Source organism: Abramis brama (genome assembly GCF_963993115.1).
Source record: "Abramis brama genome assembly, chromosome: 18".
NCBI lineage: Eukaryota > Metazoa > Chordata > Actinopteri > Cypriniformes > Leuciscidae > Abramis > Abramis brama.
The window spans coordinates 30,362,073-30,384,650 of NC_139980.1; the positions used below are offsets into that span (position 1 = coordinate 30,362,073).

At 36.2% G+C, this 22,578-nt stretch overlaps 1 protein-coding gene across 4 annotated transcripts in view; it reads left to right on the forward strand.

Annotated features, from left to right (window-relative positions):
• Positions 1-22,578, forward strand: part of atad2b (ATPase family AAA domain containing 2B) — a 99,792-nt gene that overhangs the window by 44,597 nt on the left and 32,617 nt on the right. For all 4 annotated transcript variants that reach the window (XM_084091253.1, XM_084091252.1, XM_084091255.1 and 1 more), the window contains exons 23-24: positions 1,998-2,120; positions 4,220-4,339. In XM_084091253.1, the coding sequence (XP_083947379.1) occupies positions 1,998-2,120; positions 4,220-4,339 (243 nt within the window). The remainder of the gene's footprint in view (positions 1-1,997; positions 2,121-4,219; positions 4,340-22,578) is intronic.

Sequence of the window (22,578 nt, forward strand, 5' to 3'; positions counted from 1 at the left end):
GCTGATGCTTGAGGTTTTCGGCTGAATCTCAGTCAATTACAGAGAGCCGTTTCCTGATTACAGCACCAATCTTTTTTTATTTTGATTTGATGTGCCTCTGAGGTTCTTTTCTTGTTCTTGTTTTTTCCAAAATCTTTGTTTAATCTTTGTTTAAAGGGGATCGTTTTATTATTATTATTATTATTATTATTATTATTATTATTTATTTTTGTTAAATCTTTGTGTCTGGAAAAAATGTAGAACACTAAAATGGTTGTGATATCTGTGATTAAAACCATTTTATTTCAGTCAGATGGCCAAAATAAAGTGACTGGTATAGCTTTGCAGCATGTCAAAGGGCGTTAACTGAAAATGTTTTTCTGCAACGGGTGCTCACAGTTTAAACCACTTTGTTGATTCAAAACGGAAGAAATCTAGTTTGGTTTTTGTCACCTTATTCCATGTGGTGGTGCAGACTATGTGACTTTCACTTTGTTAGGGAACAGTGAATGAGTCGTTTGAAACACGGCAACAGTATCAGTATAGACCAGGGATGGGCAGCTTCGGTCCTGGAGAGCCACTGTCCTACAGAGTTTAGCTTCAACCCTAATCAAACACACCTGAACAAGCTAATCAAGGTCCTCAGGATTACTAGAAAATTACAGGCAGGTGATTTTTTTTCAGGGTTGGAGCTAAACTCTGTAGGACAGTGGCCCTCCAGGACCGAAGTTGCCCATCCCTGGTATAGACCGTAGTTTGGTTAGATGCCAAATTGAATTTAACGCAAATCAAATGAGGCTGTGAGGGATAGATGTGTAATGGCAAGCACTGTATAAAGGTCCTAGATCATGGAATTTTCTCACAACTTTCAAAACGACGTTTTGTCGGCTTAACAATCAGTACATTGTTAGACAATCCATTGAACACACAGTACTTCTGTCCCTCACAGCCCAAAAATGAATGTTGTTCATGATGACCCTGATGTTGTTCCAAACCTATATGAGTTTCTTTCTTCAGCTGAACATATTTTAAAGAATGTTGGTAACCAGACAGTTGATGGCACCCATTGACTTCCATTATAGGAAAAAAATACTATGGAAGTCAATGGGGTCCAAACACTGTATGGTTACCAACATTCTTTAAAATATCTTCTTTTATGTTCAGCTGAAGAAAGAAACTCAGACAGGTTTGGAATAACATGAGTAAAGGATGACAACATTTTCTTTTTTTGGGTGAACTATCCCTTTAAATATGGTGCTATCCTGATTAAAATCTATATACTGTATACTGCATGTAACCAATTTTTTTGATGAATGCGGTAATGTAGGCTAGTTCGTTGTCACCACCTATAGCACATTTTGACTTATATTTTAGGCCTGTAATAAGCCATGTAAAAAAAATTATATATTTACATGGAAACGTTAATATCACCATCTTACCATTCATATGCATTATATTCGTTAATGTCTTTGCTCCTATTGGTGGTTACTGCAGTTTTCATTTGCTTAAAGTTAAACGTTTCCCAATATGACATTGGGAATGTATATGGGTGTTCAACTCATTTAGAAAATAACTGCAGCAATGCAGTAATATAAGAATAGACTTTGATTTCCAGGCGTATATAAGGATAGACATTGAGTTTTACTTAATAGCTTGTCCATACCCAGCAGGTTGCTGGGTAAAAAAATTATAATAATTAGTTCCCTTGACAATGCAGTCATGGAATTTACTGTTATTCAAATTTGGAATAAATTATGCTTATTTAAACTGTGTCTACACCTTGTTGATTATAATGGGTGAGCTTGTGTTCTGTTGTGTTGTAATTGTCTTTTTTTTTTCACGATTAGCTAATTGCAGTCGTTGTATTTGTAGTCTTGATTATTTATTCAACTTATTGTGCTGTTTTAAAACCCAGAAATCTTGCTGTCAGTCTTCAAGATCATTACTCTTTCTTCATCCACCCAAATGAATTTTTCATTGACTGTGGCCTTACCGTCTTCCACTGTGCTTGCATACAGATAAAATCATCCGCCACAGGGCCTGCAGTCTGAAGGATACTGCACACGCCATGATCGCCTCTGAACTGGACCCTGAATTTGACCGCATGTGCGAGGAGATCAAGGAGTCCCGCAAGAAGAGAGGTGACGCAACACTTTCTTTGAGCTAGACTTTCAGTTCACACGTAGTGCACTGTATCACAAATCAATCCTCTTGCCCAAAACACATGCACACGTTAACATTTGCAGTTACTGTTTTTAACGCTTCAGGTTTAGACCAGTTGAGGCTGATTTAGAATGAAAACTATTTTTAGTTTTCTCCTTATTCTCCATGTAGTGCTGTTTATAGCACCAAATATGTAACCAAAGTTTTGGATAAATGCGATGATGTAGACTAGTTTGTTTGTCATCACCTATAGCTGCACGTTTACACTGTAATAAGGTCTGTAATAAGCCATGTAGAAAATGTTTTCTTGTTTTTGTTTTTATTTAATGCATTTGTTTATTTATTTATTTAATTTAATGTTTTAGTTTTATTTCCTTTCTAGGTAGTTTGTATGTATATAAATACATAAATAAATAAATAAATAAATACATGTGTATATAAATATAGTATGTATTGTTTGTTTATAAGTATGTATATACTGTAAATACATATTTATTATTTATTTCTACATGGCTTATGTATGCAAATAAATAAACAAATTAATACATGTATTTGAATAATTAATATACAAGTCCTTAAGAGACTTAAGGATGGTTACAGGGTATCATTTAGAATAATATGCAAATTGTGTTTCAGCCCTAGATTTTAGCATGCACGCCAGTACTTTGTTTAACACCCATCAGCACTAACATTTGTGTTAGGGGTTTAATCCTTAAAGGCACATAATGTTGCGCTGTTCATTTTAAAGAAAAAAGGCTACATTTTCCAGGAAAAAAGATTACTTTAGGTCACATTAAAGGCTGTTGCGAGAGTTTTGGCGACGAGCTCTCCCACCACCCTCTAATCACCAGGGGGTTTCTCTCAGAATGATTTAGCTCAGGTTCCTGTAATTCGTTCATTTTGTGTCTGCTGTAACGAAAATCTCACACGGACCCCCTCTGAGCCACCCCTCGGTTCCTTTTCATTTTGCACCGGTTCAGTGTTGAACGATTACGGTGGGGTAAAAAATGGCCTGCTCTAGAGAAGTGCTGTTGAATATTTTATATGGTGCAGTGGAGAAGTTATGGGTATCGGTATTGTGGTGTTCAGGTTTTAAGTTGGGCTGCATCTGAATTAAAGACCACCATGAAATGGCTTGACAAGGGAAGTTTTCTTTCCTATGTTGATGTATTTCCTTTAAAAACAGGAAATTGGGATCAGGCTTGTCTTTTTTTTATATATTAAGGTAGAAACCTTTCATTTTCTTTAAAGCTATTTACATGATTTACTACTATTGCCAATTAGATGTAGGCGGTATTAGGAGGCAGGGCATTATCAATCTAGTGTGCATTTGATTGGGCAAGATGAGTGAGTGCAGGATGAGTCATCAATATCTTTCCGTTTTCCCTGAGACTAAAATAATTTTCTTAAGTGTAGTTTTGTCATGTATTAGGAGTACTAGCAAATAGATTACCCTTAAAGCTAACAGACAGTGTAAAAGCCACAAAACCTGATTTAATGGGGTCTCAACAGTGTGATAAAGCCAACTACCAAGTCTTTTTGATTTTGTGGTCTCTAGAATCCCCACTTAAATGGCTCCTTCAATGTACGTATATATGATCTTTTTTTCTCCTTTTTTCATTTTAGCTTTTGGCAGGTGAAATTTGATTCCTTAGAACATGATTTTGATCACCTTGCGACGGACCATCTTTCTAAAATCTCCTCTGAAGGCAGCCATATATTTTTATGTATAAAGACACACTGATACTGTCAAGGAAAAATAGTGGGATACTATAAATATTCAGCAAAATGCCAAATTTAATAATGGGCTTTTATATTGTTTTCTGCTGTAAGCCAATATTTTTCACAAGTCTCTAAGAGGACTGTTCGAAAAATTGCTTTTCGCAAATAAATATCATTGTTTGCAATCTCGCTAGAAAATTATAACACAGTAAACACTTCTTCACAGTATATAAATTACAAGGAAGAAGAAAACATGCAGATTAGTTTTTACATCTTTCTTAGCAAGCATATTGTCAGATATTTTTCCAGTTCAGTTCGGGTCTCTGTGGTAACTTGTGTTTTTTGGCTCTCCCAGACTTTCAGACCACACCGCAGCCGCCAATCACTCCAAGCACCGTGGCAACCAGGAAGCCTGTGGGAGAGGAGGCGGGATTAAGCAGTTCTCAGTGTGATGGAGTGGACAAGCACTGCAGCAGTGAGTACATGCAGAACACAACAGCCAACAGCAGCGATTGTCAAGGTCTCTGCTCTCTGTGTGGCAGCTCTTAGGCTAGACTATTTCCAGGTGATCGAACAAGCTGTACTTTGGCTCGGTGTGCTGAAACGAGCCTAGCGTGGTCCGACACTTCTGCTAACAGCTCTGCCTGTGAAAGGAGTTTTCACAAGGGACGGTGTGATTGTGCGACGGGTACTCTGCCGTTAAACCGCTGGATGTCTTTAACCTCAATCAGAAGGTGAATAAGGGGTCACTGTGCCCCTGGTAGAAGTCTGTAGGTGCCTGTAGCCCCCATGTCACTTAAAACAGTTGTTATAATAGATTGTTGAACGTAGAGCTGGATGGAAATGTCAGCTGATTGAGGCTGTGCCATACCATTTAAATAATACTTTACGTATTAAATGTTCTTATTTCATCTCAGTATATGTATTTCTTTATGGAACTTAATGGATACAAACCAAAAGATACGATTATTTTAATATATGTAAATATAAATTTGATATTTATAATTAAAAAAAAATTATTTACATGAAATCAAATTTGAAGGGGAGGAGGTACACTAAAATGGTAATCTCACAGCCGTCACCATGGTAACCCGGGACGGAACCACAATCGCCGCGAATCGCGGCCACACCGAGCGGCACGTCAACATGGTTACAGATGGCAGAGAGATGCAATCTTTCCCCGCCCAGCGAGTGCTTGAAGTGCGTCAGAAACAGAGCGCGCGCGCGATCAGTTGTTGGTAATTTGTTGTGTAGCGTGCGCGACGCCGCATCCATATAGACAGCATTGCTTTTTTTTTAAGGCCGCTTAACACACAGGCTCGTAGAAACGGGTCTGGCAGCTCGCGCCAGTTCTAGACGCGGTGAAAGTTTGAAAGGTTGGGGGTCTCAGTATATTTTCCTGCTTTTTTGTCCTTAGCCAATCACATGCCTGACTAATTTGCTAGAATACTTTAAAATATTAATGTGAACAATTTAAATAAATCAAAAAAGTTTTTTGACATGAGATGATCAATACAGTTGTGAGGGGAAATTTTATTTATATTTATTTATTCTTAAAACTTGTTTGAAACTAAAAGATCGCTTTAATAAATGTAAAATAGTTTGAATATTTATTAATAAATTTTATATTATTTAATTAATGAGAAACATTTTACTAAAAATTTACTCTTGACCAATACAGTATCGTGAGGGGAATTTAATTAATTAATTATTAAATTAATTAAATTGTTTATTTATTTATTTATTTATGGAACTCGATTCATACAAACCAAAAAATAAGATAATTTTAATGTATGCAAATATTCATCAATTTATTTATTTATTTAGCTGAATTTCCTGCAAAATATTTATATTATAAAATGTAGTTGGTGTGCTATACAATTCATTTTACAATGTCAATCCATCCACCCCTAATTGAATGGTTTGAGATTCCTCTGTTGTTGTCTCATTGTTTATCAAACTCCTAATGAATTTGCTTACAGGTATGACTCATTTTTGTGAGTGCCATTTGCAATCTTATCAGTCTTACAAAAAACATTTGCATACCTGGCTGAATGAAAGCGAATCTCTCTCCAATATGTTTTGTGCTTCAATGTCAAATATGGTAGATACTTTATTGCCTTAATGCAGCTTGTTTGTTTCCACTATGGCTTTTATAAGTTAATTTAACAGATTTGGCATCTGTCTGAAACGCTGTTCTAGAAACACGGCACAAAAGCTTATTGTTCAGGTTTTTTTTTCTCTTATCAATGTTCTATTACTTTCTCAAGTGATGGATTTAGAATTACAAAAAAAAAAAAAAAAAAAAGAAATCTTTTGACTTTGTAAACAATGGTTTACAACCAACATGGTTCCCATGGTCATTGAAAAGTTTGTTTTCCAGGAAAGAAAGTCCTTGAAAAGTAATTGTAGTTTCTGTAGTCTACATAATTTGTTCTGCTTCACAGTTAGAAATCATTTCTTAGACTGGAAACTACTCTTTGTGAGTGCCGTCTATGAAATGTTTGAAAAAGTCCTGAAAATAATCGAAATGCATTGGTCAGAACTCAGAAACTGTGGGAACTCTGTCGCCTTACTGATTCTGTAGCATCATAGTGCCGACTTTTGCATGAGCAAGCACCAATTTTTCTATATATATATATATATATATATATATATATATATATTTTTTTTTTTTTACCAGTGTTGTGCTTGACGAAAACAGGCTAAGAGAATAATCTCATAGTGTTTTCAGACAATGTACAAACGCATCCAATCACCGCTGTCCTGTAGTTCCTCTGCTATTGATATGCACAAGAGTGAATCAGCCAGGATTTATGCAGGTGTTGCGACCGTAACGCTGCAGGATCTCCCAGAGCAGAACTTTTCCCAGCATCAGAGCATTGCCCTCTGGTTGCACTCCCTCACTGCCTCGGTAGCACCAGCCAGGCTTGTCCTCTACTGTGGCGGCTTGGCAGATGGAGAGGGATGCTGGGAATGCTCAGGAGCCATGAGGGTCAGAAAGTACTATCGGCACCTACTCTGGGGCGAGTCACGCTGGTGGATCTGTGCAGCAGCTGGGAACGTGTTTTATCACATTCATCTCACATCTCTGCTTCAGAAAGGCTTTTAGCTGTGCCTCAAAAAGGTTTTTGTGGAGGAGTGGCTTGTTTAAACCTATCATGCGGCCATGTTGCTAGATTGAGCTGTAATGGCGTGAATTGCTGTGAGCCGCCATTACCACCCCTGGCACGATAAGCAAGTTCGTTCTTGCAGCTTTGCCAGCGTGGACTCATTAGATTGCAGATAAGTCGTGCGATGCTTCCACATGCACTTTGGGACATTAATTAGCAACTATCTCAGATATAGTGGATCTGATGGACATTTTGACTAGTATAAGCTTGCTACAGAAAGGAAAGGACCAGTCATGGGCTGTTTTATTTTTAGCTTGTGTTTTGAGTGATAATCTTTTATTCAGGAATCAACCCAGATTTGATGTTATTATAGATATCTGGATCACGATGCGAATCACAATATTGTGATTAATTGTTTGAGTCTGGGTTCAGTTTATTAGAAATGATTGAGTGTGCATTGTCAAGTGAGTACCGTTCAAAAGTTTGAGGTCAGTATACTTTAAAAAAAGAGAAATTAATACTTTTATTCTGCATTCATTTCAAATTTCAATGTTGTTCTTTTGAACTTTTCATTTATCAAAGAATCCTGAAAAGAAAATGTCACAGTTTTCAACATTGAGAATAATAAAAAATGTTTAGCAGCAAATCAGCATATTAGAATGATTTCTGATGGGTCATGTGACACTGATGAGTAATGATGCTGAAAATTCAGCTTTATCACAGGAATAAAATACATTTTACTTAATAAATAGAACACAGTTATTTTAAATTGTAATAATATTTCATAATATTTTAGTTTTACTGTATTTTTTACCTACCCTAAACTTTCAATACATTTCTCTAGTCATACACATTTAAAGTAGTTCACTGGTTTAGAAATTCTCCGTCTTGATTTGTGTCCTGCTCTTCCTCATCTTGCCACAAGATGTCGTATGTCTCTCTGATTATCTCACAGTCTCTGTCTAGAACCGTATAGTATAACAGCACAAGGGGAAAGAAACACATAGAATGATTACATCTTTCAGAGATGAGAAGGTGGCTGTTAGGTGCAATAAACACCTCAGGATGAGATGGGTGCGCTTCTGTCTGCCTGTGTTATATTTCTTGCTCGTGAACACGAGGTGAGTGAGCACAAGCTCAAGCTTTCAGCTCATAAGAGGTTTGTTAAGCATTTCATCTACCTTCCATCTGTTTTTCCCAACAACAAATACTAATTTGAGGAGAGGAATCCTTAAATTAGCCTTATCCCCCAAGTGATTTAGTTTTATCTTTGATGTTGTCAAAGAAAAGCCATTAGTAGTGTTTTTCTTCTCCTTTTATCTGGCTTAATGGCATTTACTGATTTTGGGCTCAGCTGACAATTTAATCTGAAAAGAAAATTGATCCAAGGATTTTAAGTTATTCTTAAATTCTGAGTCCTCAAACTAATGCTTGCCAATTGATTTTGACAAAGTTTTGTCTCTTTGTCCTTGAATCAGAGTGAACTGGCTGCAACAAAATGCCTGTTTAACATTGTGTCCCTTTTCAAATCTTCTACATGTTCATGCCAGGTCTACATGATGCTTGGGGCTTCTGGGTATTTGTGAGAGGATAATATATTGAAGTCAGCATATTCCAGGTCTCATGGAGTCATGTCCAAGTCATATTTCACCTCATTGTCAAAAGAAAAAAGTATTAAATTATATTCTGTATAGAGACTGTAATTTCTTTTCTTCTAATTTTCATTATTCTCAATGACTTTTCTTATTGAATTCTCTTTTAATTCTCAAAAACACTGTCAAAACAAATACAAATATATACACACATACATATATAACAATAGGGAATTTTTGGGTAAAATATACTAGCAAGATCCTGAAAATTCTATCAGTTTTCTATTTTTCATGTCATCTTCAAGTCATGCAATAACTTTGTAGGAGGAACCGTCCAAAATAAGTTTTTTTCCCACTAATAATCTTTAAGTGCTGTGTGCCAGATCATTAAGTCAACTAAATCATCTGATTTGTGAACAAGTCATTTTCTCTGGTTTTGTGAGCTGAATCAAACAATTTATATATATTAGTGGTGTAATGGTACACGTATTCATAAAGAACATTTTAGGTATGGATCTTTCGGTTCGGTGCACGTCCAGAACGTAATGTCAAACTCAGAGCTTCCCCCCTGGGATGGGATAATGTTGTTTATATCGGTATCCATTGATGTTGAAAACACACATGAAAAATTATGAAGGACATGATAAGCCGATATGCCAGATAAGTGCACGATCCAAATATTAAACATGAAATGTGCTTTAATGATATATGGCCTGTACATGACTTTGTGAGATAACACCTTGTGGTAATATTGTGTTCTCTTGTGAAACTAGATGTCCTATATTTAAATAATTGAATTTGTAGGCGTAAATGTTAGTACCCGAAGCAATATGACAGGAGAGATGACAAATGAACCATCAGATTCAGAAGCCTCAGCAGTCTTGTACCAACAATGAAGATCACAGACACGAACAAAGAGCGACGTGTTTCCGCTGTGGTCCGCTATTGTCCCGGTGATGAGTCAGCCGCCCAGCACAAACTCATGGAGACGGCAAAACTAAGCAGTTCTATTATCAAGGTCTTTTATGGGATGGCAGAAGGGATATGTAATCCCTGAGGCCGTCCAGAGCTGCTCGCTTTTCTTGCTTATCCTCACTGTTATCTGATGCCGAAGGTTGTGAACGGTTGCCCATGCTCTAAATCAGTGACTTTCAACTGGTTTTGCTTCAGGACCCAGATTTTACTTTGAACATCAATTGGTAACAATTGAAGTTTTTTTTTTTTTTTTTTTGTACAAGTAAACACCAAAATGTATTAATATTACCATTGATTAAACCCAACAATATGCTAAAATGTGTGTGTATGTGCATATATATATTATTTAGGTATAAATAACATATACACAAACAGTATATGCAACAATTTTGATTTCCTAAATATTTTTTTAGAAATGGTTTCTGCAGCCAATAATTCACCATACATAATGCATCACATTTAATGTATTCTGGGTCTTTTACTTCTTGAATAGTTTTTTGGAGTGAGAAAGATGCAACACAACCTGTCCATGTTGGATAGCCTTTGAACATCGTAAGATATGGGAAGTGTTTTCTCAGTTTATATGGAGATAAATTTTGGTAAAGCTCAAACATATGGAAAGCACATTTTATACAGACTAACAGTGTTCAGAAATCCATAGCACATTCAGTAAAGGGGAACCGCAGTCCACCAGATGCTCTCCTGAGCTGGAGAAGGTGGAAGTATGTGTTTTATCCTGTCATGTGACTTTGTAGTCCTAGTCAGAATTTTGCATTCACTTGGAACTTTGTCAAAGCCTAAGTGTTGTACTTGCCATGACTATAAGTAGTGTTCAAAAGCAAGACATCTTTTTCTGTCTGTCTTTTCTGTCTTGTTTCATTTTCCTTTTCCAACCATACCCTGAACTGCACAATCTGGACTTTGGTGTCTATTCAAACAGATGGTTTTGAAAAAAAAAGGTATTTTTTGCTTGGCAACGGTTCAGTGAGAATTGTAGAAGCTTCACTGTTGAACATACTGAACATTTGATACTGGCAGGGATTAATTTTTAAAGTTCAGACTCAGAGCAGATGTAAAAGTAATACCGCAATGTTTTTTTAGTTATTGGTCTTTAACTTTTGCAGACGTCTCGTTCTCCCGTTTGCTTTCAGATATTTATTTATGGAAATAAATAATGAACTCTGGTTATGAAATAAGCACTGATGTTTTGTACATGATCTATTCCATTCTTAGTGCATTAAATAATGCTTACCTATTATTATATAATGATTACTTATTATAAACACCTATAATATTTAGAATAATAAGCCATGAGAGAGGCAGAGTCATTTTTTTTTAACCATGATAAAACCCATAGATTTACTTATGGAGAAGTGTTGTTTAATCATACTGAATAAGAAAAGCAGATATGATGACATTAAACCCTGGCTCCACTGGGAAATACATAGAGGTGCTTGGATCCTAATGGTCAAGTGTGTAGTAAACCAACACAAAGGTTGCAGATTGAGTCTACAGTGGGACTGCAGTAGTAACTGGACTCTTGTAGTCGCTGTGGAATAACGGTGCCCGCGAGTAAAGCACTTAACCCCAGATTGCTCCAGCAGGACCGGCCCTGCAATTAGTGTGCTGGAAGTCGCTTTGCAGTGTTTGCTAAATGGCAAGCAACTAATTTGTGCCCAAGGCTGCGTTTAACTTCCCTCGTAGAAAATCATTGCTGGGGATAAATGTGAAATGGCGTTTTATATTAAACTGTCGTTCTCTTGTGCACAAATCGTGTTTGCTGCATTGAATGAAAGAACATTTGCATTTCATTGGTTGCACAAGGATTTACAAGTTTTATCAAGTTAAACTTCAGAAGAAGCCTGTACGGAAGATTTAAGTATTCTTGAGATCCTACAAATGTGGGTTATTTTTCAACAGGGGAAGTATAAAGAATTTCAAAGCAATTGTTCTAGTTTAATAATATCCTAAAAAAACTTTTTAAAATTGTATCTCAGTATTATTATTTTTTTGCCTCTTAAATTCTAAAATGTTGAAATGGTTCATTTGGCTGAATTTCTCTGTTTTTGGAAGCACCCAAACCTAGTGATGGGAAGACGGCTCCAAAAGAGTGGATTCCTCGACTCTGAATAGTCCTAGAGTCTGTGTCGACTCTGGCACAGAAATCGACTCTTGTTGTCGACTCTGTTGCTTTGTCTGAAATTGTTCACTTGTTCACTGATTCTCTAATCCCTATGTAGTGCAAGGCAGTTGAGTGCACTATATCAGCAAGAAGTGAACCAAATTTAGCGAGGAATTCAGACACTGACGTATTAGTCCGTGCGTGAGCTGGAAATGTTGCAGTAACAACTTTGTCATATACTTTTATGTAGCTTACTTTAGAAATAAATAACAATCATTGTAACTTATACTTAGCTTTTTTCATCTTTATAGAGTAATTGATGTTATATTAATGCAATAAATCTAAACAATTTTTCATATTAAACTAATTTGATTATAAATCATTAAAAACTCACATCAAGAATAAATACATCAATAAGTGCACATTATTATATGTATTATATTTAACTTTAACTCTCCTGTCAGCAGCTTTTTTTCCCACCTAAACAAGAGATGATCATGTGCGTTTAGCACCATCATCACCCGATCGTTATAATGAGATGTTAATTAAAGAATACATTACCTTATTTCTCGCTTATTTAAGTCTGACATAATGTTTGACCATGTCTGTTTCTTGTGACTTCTACTTCTGTAAAATTAGCTGTTGGCAACAGTTAGGTAACAACATTGATATGCTACTCAAGGTAATCATAATCGTCTCTAATTTTTTACTAATTTGGACAAGGGAATTTGAGTTTAAATAAATTTAGTATGTAAATAACGACTGCAATCTATTATTATTTCTGACCCTGTATTGATGTAGAGTAAATGGAGTCGAAGAGTCGATCCCATCGACTCCTATGGTGAAAATCCTGGAATCAAACATCCGTACTCAAACCTTTTAACTTTTTCTCTCTAATAAACTGATAAAAATTGTTAAATTGCTGCTTGTAACTTTTGATTTAATTATAAATATGATTAATTTGGTATTTGTGTGCAATTTGTGTAGCTGTTGTCCCAAATACTGTCATTACCTTCATGCAATAAGTATTTTAGAGTAATAACAAGGATCAGAAATGCAATTCATTAAGATTTTTTTTAGGATATAATAATTATTAGTTTATTAGATATTACCAAACTAGTTTGAACGAGTGCTGAATAGTTACTGTTATTGAGTTCTGTGTTTACATCAGTTATCTGCCTAAATTGCCTAATATAGCACAATCATTTATAAAAGAGTGATCTGTGTGAACTCACATTCCACAGCTGTGGCCTTTTCACCGTAATCAAACATTTGAATCTTGAAGGATTCAAGATCTTGAAGTTGCCCTATCCGTTTTTCTTTTGCCACACACAGATTCTGTATCATGACACTTAAACCTTTGCAAAGATTAAACGATCTGTCCGTGTTGCTTTCTGTTTATGCAATAAAAAAATCGATCAAATATGTCAGTACTTCAGACTCTATTATCTGGAAATATAGTGAGATCTAAGGCAGGAATTCATATTTGTGAAATGTAGCATCCATTTTGTTTGACTCCTTTAATCAAACGTCTGTCTGGTCATTTCCAAGAATGCATTAAATCCCAAGATTGTGTTCTTGCAAATTTCCCTTTGATCTTTTAGTAGATGAGCAATTTAAAGCTGAAAATCGAAAATTGCAGAGCTATATCAGGGAGCCGTCTGATGAATTATGAAATTTGATTAATCTGTCAGGATGATATTGATCCAACTAGGCAACTTGCCACAATCGTTAAACCACAAATAACTTTTGTTGTCGCCCTTTAGAGTTGTAGATACGATCATTTGTGCTATTTAAAGTCATCTGAGGCTTCATCGTGCAAATCTACTGCGGTTTCTTGCACAAATAAACAGAGTTAAGTATACTGTTGCCATTTCTCTCATGCACTGGCTAATTCATTTAGATAAGCAATTTAATGAGCTCAACAAAAAACCGAACCCAGTGCAAAGACAACCTTTAGTTTAAGCAACTCTTCTTTTGATTTGTGTTGCAGCCTATGGGCTGAATAATACATAACTTATATTGCGTTGGGGCTCCTCACTTTGTCCAGGGAAATCTTGCTGGCCCCAGATTGCGCATGGAAGAGGGTCTGTGCTCTCCTTAAGAGTTTAGTTCCTTTCCCTAATATGAGCACTAACTGACTTAATTATGGAGATGGGGTGTCTCAAAGTAAAAGACTTCAGTATTCGGGGCCCTAGAATGATCATTTCAAGCTCCCAGGTTCACACCTGGAATTAATCCAAATTATTCACTTAGTTTTGAAACTATACTTTAAATTTTGTGAAGTGTTTCATGTTATTAAATAAAATAAAGTTTATTATATCTATGAAGATTTTTTTGCAGCCTAACTTTTCCCTAAAGAGAAAGTTTTTTTTAGAAACTTATACAGTATACTGGCATCATAGCATGTGAGTGAAGCAATATTCCGCTTTATGCGCGTGCGCTCCGCTCAGACACTCACTGCCCAAGCAAACACTCCACTTACAAAACGCTCACCGGTAAAACAAATCCCGTTCAGATGCCGCTCCGACATTAAATGTCTCTGTAGTAGGCTAAGTTAATTGATTTCTGTTTGTATTGGATTGGATTGGATTGGATTGGATTTCTTGAAATAATGTATCAATTTTATTATTAACAGATTTCGTTTCCTATACTTTTTATTAATTTAAATGCATTAAATTAACTTTATAGATTAACAAAACATGACATTGCCCTTTAACCAACTTGCCTACAGGGATTAAAGTTATCCGTCGCTACGACGGATTTCCGTTAATTGCAGCAAGTCTATGACGGATTTCCGTCAATATGGTTCCAGTCTGTCCTTAATGTCTTAAATTCACTTTTAATAATTTTAAGGCCGTAAATAGGCTTTCATTTCTCAAATAGTGTAATAAATGTCTTAATTTTAGTTTGAATAGGTCTTAAATTAAGGAAAGACAAGGTGTATTCACCCTGCTGAGGGGGATGTGATCAAAGCCTGGAGTGGAACAAAAGCACGTTCCTCTCTCCACTCTAAGCATTCTGTAATCACTTCGCTCATGATCCACTCCGGGTTTTCAATTACCGCTCACGGAAAGTGCATGTCAGGCTACAGTTGAGCGCTGAGGTAGAATGGAGACACTTATAATGCAGGCGATATATATTGATGTAAAAAATATATCGATATATTTTTGAAATACGATATGGAATTAGACCATATCGCATATATCGATATAGTTCAAATTTGCCCTGTGATCCTTGCTCCCCGCTAGCCTGGCTCCGCCCTCCTACGTACTTCCGCTCAATTTCATTTTCCTTCAGTACTCCGTCTGGGATTGTGGTGTATTCTTTGGTTTTCTCCGATCAATTTTTAACCGGTCCAATCAGCGAACAGGGGGAGTGGCTGAGAACGATGACGTTGAGATCGTGCGCTAGTTTGAGTTGACATACGTCACGACCAAACGTTAGCAATTGGTTATGGCAGATCCAGAGTGACTCTGGTCAGATCCAATAGTTTTAAACTTCAACAGAGTACCCGCCTACAAGGAAGTTAACGCTTGTCAATGGAGAGAGGCCAGACTCTCTGTACAAATGAAATGTACGAGAGTCTGGTAGAACCAGGCTAGCTCCCCGCGCCCCCGCTCCTCCTTTTCCACTCTGCGTGCGTGTTTAGAGCATGTTATATTGTGAGAGGCGAATCATCATGACTACTTCAGAAAACCCAGCACAATAGGAACTACCAGGCAGTGACATAAGTGTACGCTGAAATAAAGTTTTTCACCTCAGAAAAACGGACTTTCTTGTCCTATCAGCCGTTATACTGTTCTCGTAGCGCACACTCAATTGCACGCGCAAATGCAGCGGCGCGCGCTGTATCGCCTCACTGATCAAGCTAGTGCAAAAGAAACTACGAGCATGCAACGCCGTTACGTTGTAAATTACCCAAAATAAAAGTAATGCAGGGATGATTTTCATTCTATTCACCAGGAGCAGTTTCCATGTTTCATTAACAGTTATTGTTAATATATTGTGTATTCACCATGGTAACTGTCGTTTCCATATTAACCCCAAAATGCCACTATTTTTCTTTGTATTATTTTTTATATTTTTAAATGAATGTAGTGGCTCATACCAACATTGTATTAACAAAAACTAATTTGGGACTGCTATTTAATAGCTTTAGCATAGGCCAATGTTTATTTATTAGTACTAGTCTTTACTATTAGTCATATTCTTACAATTTATGTTAAGTAAAGGGGAAAAGTACTTGTGTGTTAACAAATTTTGTGTAAACGTGTTATAATTTGCCTATATATAATATTTTCCCCTTTACTTAACGAAAGTTTAAGTAAAGTGGAAGGCTTAGCGAAATGGGGGGAGAATGGCAAGGCTTTTAGTTCGTGGACTAAAAAAAATCAAACAGCCAGGTATGTGTCTTTGCACAGTATGTCACAGGAGACTTCAATATGGCAATAATGGTAAAAAAGTGCTAGGTCACCATCAATCAGAAGCTAGTCACAATGCTGCCGTTCGTGCTCTACAGTAGCCTACATGCTCTCTGCCTGGTTTTCATAGATTAAAATAGCTTTTAAAATACGCATACTGGCAATATTAAAGCGGTTTAAAACGTCTCCCCTTAAAACGCTATTGGTCTCGACTATGTAAAAAGTTAAAGGAATATGGCTTGGCCTAAAAAAAAAATTTCAGTCAGAAGAATTTTTTTCACTTTAAATCCCTGTGCCTATAAAATGCAATGACTGAAAAAGTATATTAGATTTTCGTTATTTTATTTCCGTGAACATAACTGCAGTAGCAAAACAGGCACATAAAAAATTAATAAAAATAAGGTGAAATGAACTCCACAAAGCAAACCTGGATTATCATGCCCATAAAAAGCACTCACTCACAGATTTCGTTTCCTCATTTTAATTAAAGCGAACACACAATTAGCTATAAATTAATTTGTTAGCCTACCTGGTTTAGTAAATCGTGCATGGCCACGTTGTAATAATTCTTTCCCTTGTTTTAATAAAGAGAATGAATTACTTCAACAACGTGGCCATGATTTAATAAACCCAGAGAACAAATTTAATTCATGGCCATGATTTAGCCTAAATGAGAGAATGAATTCTTAATTCATGGGATTGAAATCTTAATTCGTGGTCAATGGCCATGATATATTTTGTCTGCATGTCATGAGCGGGGTACAACACAATAGCTACCTTACCTATTTATCTCATTTATTATCATAGGCCTTATATGTATTGCTCACCTTTTGCTGCACTATGTTTGCGTAGCACATCCTCGTGCTTTCTGCCAATGTGCCGCTTTAGATTCCGATATGAATCTTTGCTAACTTGCACTGTCTCTCCACACTCCCTTTCAATTTCTTCTCACCTTACTGTGCATTTATGTATAAGGCTTGCAACTTCACTAAAACAATATTTGAACTACATGGCCCATTGCTCCACTCTTGCTTAGCTACTTTACAGACTGTCTCGAACTAGCAAATCACCAAAGTGCATTCTGGGTTGAGCGAGCGGCGCTGAGCGGAATGAGCGAGCTCACATGCTCTGACTGGCATATATGTAAATGCCTTTGTACGTATGTGTCTTGAACACAGATTTCATGGTGTTTTTAGATACACGTACTAGAGCTTGCATAAACTAGTCAGGTAGTTGACTACTTCAACCACTAGTTGGCGCTATCGTAAGCTATCGAGTACTTGAGTGTGCAAGAACCATTATGACACTCCTGTTTTTCTTAAAGGCTCAGTATGTAATATTGACAGCTATAAGTTGAAATGCCCAATGTCCAAATTCAAAATAGAGTGTTGTTCTGACACACAATGCACATTTCAGAGCAGTATAACGGGCTGTAGCATTGTTTTTCAAAGAAACAATTATGTGAACTTAGCATGTTTCCTAAATATATGCAAACATAATGTTTTTTTTTTATGCTTTAGTACAGTAAAAAAAGAAAAAAAGACATACAGCACCTTTAACAAAAATCGAGAAATGACTGCTACCAAAGAGAGTGTGGCAAGAGGACGATGACATGATTTTTGTCATACTCTATTATAAACTATATTTAAATGGTTGAGTGAAGGTCCAGATCCATTTTTATCCTGTTGAGGACCTGTGAAATGTTACAGTATATGAGGAGGTTAATGTTAATATAATACCCCTAGGCTAACTGTTAAAATACATTTTATCAATATATGTATGCATATTGTTAGACATCAAATATGCAGATGTTAAGGTTATAATGTTGCACCTCAATTTACAATATATTTTGCATGCTTGTGGGTATAAATATATATATTTATACCCACCAAAAATTAAGGAGCACCACAACTACAAATTATATATTAATAGATTTCTTTTATTTAAAAACAACACCAATCAACACCAACAGTCACTGGGGCTTTATACATTCTGTGGCCAGGATTTGAAATTTGGTCTTCTGGCTCTATATCATCTCACCCCGATGATATTGGCACATGATTTGCATACGTCATGTTAATCGCAACTCTGTTCTTTTTCATGAGCTGCAACATAGCTTTAAATTTAGTGAAGGCAAGCTCTTCTTTGGCGATGGTGTATGCGGTGTTTAAATTTGACGTTTAGCTCTGCCAGTAGAGTGGAACGACCGGCAGCATCCTGGCGATTAAAAGCCTTAATAATCGAACCTGATGAACCGGATTTGTTTGCCACACACTTGTCCCTGCATTTTTTGTGCTTGGCACTCTCTCCGTGTTCAACCAAGCTCTCGCGCTTAAAATTTATTGATACAGTTGCGAACGCTGTGTTGCCTGCAAACTCTGTCCCACAGGCTTTAGAGTGAACGCAATGCATTGAACCAGATTAAATTTCTGGAGCATATGCGACCAAAATGGTCGCAATTTCGAGCCTTGCTGTGCTAAATACAAAATGGAACCCATTATTTTAATGTTTTTACAATGCATTTAAGAGACATAATTGTTGAAAACATTGGGTTGTGAATTAATAAATACTATTATTATTATTTTTTTTAAGCAATTCACATGAAATTTTGACTAGACATTGGTATTAACAATGAAATCATAAAATTACAATTCATAAAAACAGTTATATTTAATAAAGTGTAATGACATAGGAAAAAAGTATTGGACACACTAAGAAAAAACAAAACAAAAAAGTTGTTCTTCTTCCTACCTGTGCCAATTAGAATCAGCTGGTGCATGTTGATAGTTTAGAAAAAGGCTTACCCACCTCTGAATGCAAGTATACAGACATCTCAGGATGGGTAGCGGCAAACAGCTCTCCCAAGATCTTCGCAACAAGATTGTTGCGCTACATCATAATGGCACTTGATTCACAACTCCAGATTTCACAACTCCTAAATTTTCCTGTAAGCACCATTGGGGCCATTATCCGCAAATGGAAGGATCATCACTCCACCATCAACGCCACTCACAGAAACTCCTCACAATTTAATCAGGGAAGTCAGAAGAGTAGCCCAAGAGCCAAGGACCACTCAGAAAGATACAGTTGTCACATAAAACAATAGGCAATGCACTCCACCGCCACGGCCTCCATGCATGCTCACCCCGGAAGGCTCCATTATTGAAGAAGAGGCATGCTGAAGCTCGTTTGAGTCTGAATTAGTGGGAGAATGTAGTCTGGTCAGACGAGACAAACATCTAACTTTTTGGTAATAATACCAAACACATATGACCCTAAAAATACCATACCAACAGTGAAGTTTGGAGGTGGAAGCATCATGGTGTTCTTCTCATGGTACTGGCAGAGTCCATATAATTGAAGGGCAGATGATTGGAGCCATGTACTGGGAAATTCCTGGAATGAATCTGTTGCCATCCAGCAGGATAATGAGGATGAGACGCGAGTGGACCTTCCAGCAGGACAACGATCCAAACTACTGCACAGGAGACTCTGAATTGGTTCCAGAGGAAGAAAATAAAGTTGTTGGAATGGCCCAGTCAGTCACAAGATTTAAACACAATAGAGCATTTGTGGAAGACGGCCCCTGGAATATTCAATGTTTAAAGACGGTCTGTTTAGAAGAATGGACCAAAATCCGTCCTGAGCACTATGAGCCATTAATTTGTTCATACAGGAAGCGTCTTGAAGCTGTCAGTGCAAACAAAGGCTTTTCCACCAAGTATTAAATACAAATTTAATTAGTGTGTTCAATACTTTTTTCCTGTCATTTCACTTTATTACACGCAATGTTTTTTTATGGATTGTAATATTATGATTTTCTTTTTCTGGGTTGATACCAATGTCTTGTCAAAATTTTATGTGAATTGCTGCATCATTGGAACTGTGTTTAATAAATGTTGACGAGTTGAATACTTATTTACCCCACTGTATGTGTATATAAGATTAGATATATTGTAGACATGCCAAGTCTTTTAGACAAGCTGGGATGAATTTATTACATTTTTTGTATTACAAGTGCTACTGTTCCTTCAAGATTGAATGTGCAGTTTCTGGAACAAAGCCTTTTTGACTAACCAATTATTGAACTAGTTATCTTCGAGACAAGGACATAACAAATGTTTGAAGAATGGCTTTTTCTTGTGCATTGTGGGTATTTTTGTAACAACAGCAGGCTGTTATTTGAGCTAAGAGTGTTCCAGAGTGAAGCGAGAATAGATGTACTTTAGTACCTTTCAGGCTGTTTTGATGAAGAATGAACCATTTTTTTCGTTTTCAGGAGTTCTTTGTCATGGATGAGTGTCTGTAGATTGTAGTGAAATGTTAGGCTGTGTGTGAAGGACACTACAATTCTTGAAGGAAAGTTAAAAGTTCAAGTGCGGTCAGTTGAGATGATGTCTTGTGTGGACAATTTTCATTTCTACCGTTGGACCTTAAGTGGGGACCAAAAAAAAAGTATCTCATGAATCATGGAATTTATATATAAAGATTTATACAACAGTTCGTTCTGGTTCTCGAATCTGATTGGCTGAGAGCCTTTTCCAGGCATACGATATTCTACTCGGATCACCTACGGGAACCGTTTCAGCATTTGTATCACAGAACAATGGCCAAGATCAAGAATTTCTGTTAAATAATACATTCAATTTTGGTTTGTTTTTCACCAAACCCTATCGTATACCCCCAGAACACTTGGAATATACAGTATGTCATGTGTCGCATGGAATTATTCTGTGATGCTTTTGCGTTAAAAAAAAAAAAAAAAAAAAAAACCTTGATCTGGTCGATATTCACTACCATCATATGGATGAGCGGATTTAATTTATTTATTCTTTTGTGGTCTATAAAATAAAGAAGGTCATAGGACATTAGAACAACAGCAGGGTGAGTAAATGATGACTTCATTTTAATTTCAGGATGAACTATCCCTTTAAGCATTTAATAACCTTGGATCTCTAGGTTAATGTTAAATTACTAATAATCATTTATTTAATGTCAATTCATGTTTTTGCTTGTACATTAATGTTGTTAATTTATGCAATTTGAAATGTTAAAAATGTATTAGTATATGTAGAATTTATCTTTTACCAAGATGATTAATGTTATAAAAGTATTTTGTTATTTAGTATTTAACATGTAAATAGCTTATTGAAGTGATTCTTTAATTGCCATCAACTGTTTTTGAGTCACATGTCATGCAGTCCTACCATACTGTATGGATCCATGTGTTCATCACAAATGTTCACAAAGATTAAAGGTGTACTGCTCAATGTCTTTTCTAGTGAATTCATTGGGCAAACCGATAATAGCATGTGCCATTTTGTTGTATGATGACATGGCAATGCCATTGCTCACAAATGCACCTCAGTAATTTTGTGCAGCATCATGTCGAGAGTAAACAATTGATATACACACATCCTGTATGTTTGAGGTTGTGCAGTACATTATTTTTTTATTATAAATAATAGATGCCATGGGATTGCTGCAATGTTAAGCTTTGTCCTTTTTCATGTCTCTCGCTAGCCTTCAATCTTATTGGCCTCTTTTTGTACAACGAGAGACGATCATGTAAGTTCTTATTGCTGGAGATTAGTTTGCCCTCTGTAATGACGCATAGAAGTTCCTCTGCCTCACTCTAGGGGTTAGGGGACTTCATGAATACAGGGTGTAATGCACTCATTATCTTCATGAAAACACCTTAATTTATCCCCTGCATCACATTTGTGCATTAGATATGAGAGACAGCCAGGTTTCTTTCGTACACTAATGCCATGTCATTTCGTGAATAAATTTCTCGTTCCAAAAAAGCACATTTATTGCAGAAGTCTTTTGTGACCACTTGTAATTGCTATTTTTGCTTTGTGTGCTGCCACCTTGTTAGTAGATCTAGTTTATCTTGGCAATTGAGTTTTTGGCTCAGTGGGTTTTATTTTCTGATAGAAGTAACATCACATTTAATGATTAAATATACACATGCCCTGCCTCTTGATTAGACCAAATGCAAAAATGGATCCACATATGGTGACAAATAACTGTTCCAAAAAATGTTTCTTTCTGTGAGTTTGGTTAAGTTTTAATGTGTCTGGAGTTTAATGTAGTAGTAGGGCTGCACGATTTTGAAAAAAACACCTACATTACGATTTTTTGTTTTTCTGCGATATAAAAAAAAAATCACCAGATGATTTTAATAGCTCTATTTGAAAAGAATTGATCATTCTAGTATTATAAGGTGAATTTGTAGGGAAGGAAATCTACATAGAAAATAACCAATTACAAGCATAGATAAATACAATTGAAGAAAGATACAATTAAAATGAGCAGTGCTTTGTTTTTCATGTAAATCTAACAGAATTCGGATACATAAATTGAATAATCAAATGTAAAATAGCAGTCCTCAGTGTATAAATAAAAATAACTAATTTAATTAATACAATTTATCTTTGTTAAAGCTACAGAAGTCATTTTCTCTTGATCTTTTGTTGTTTGAT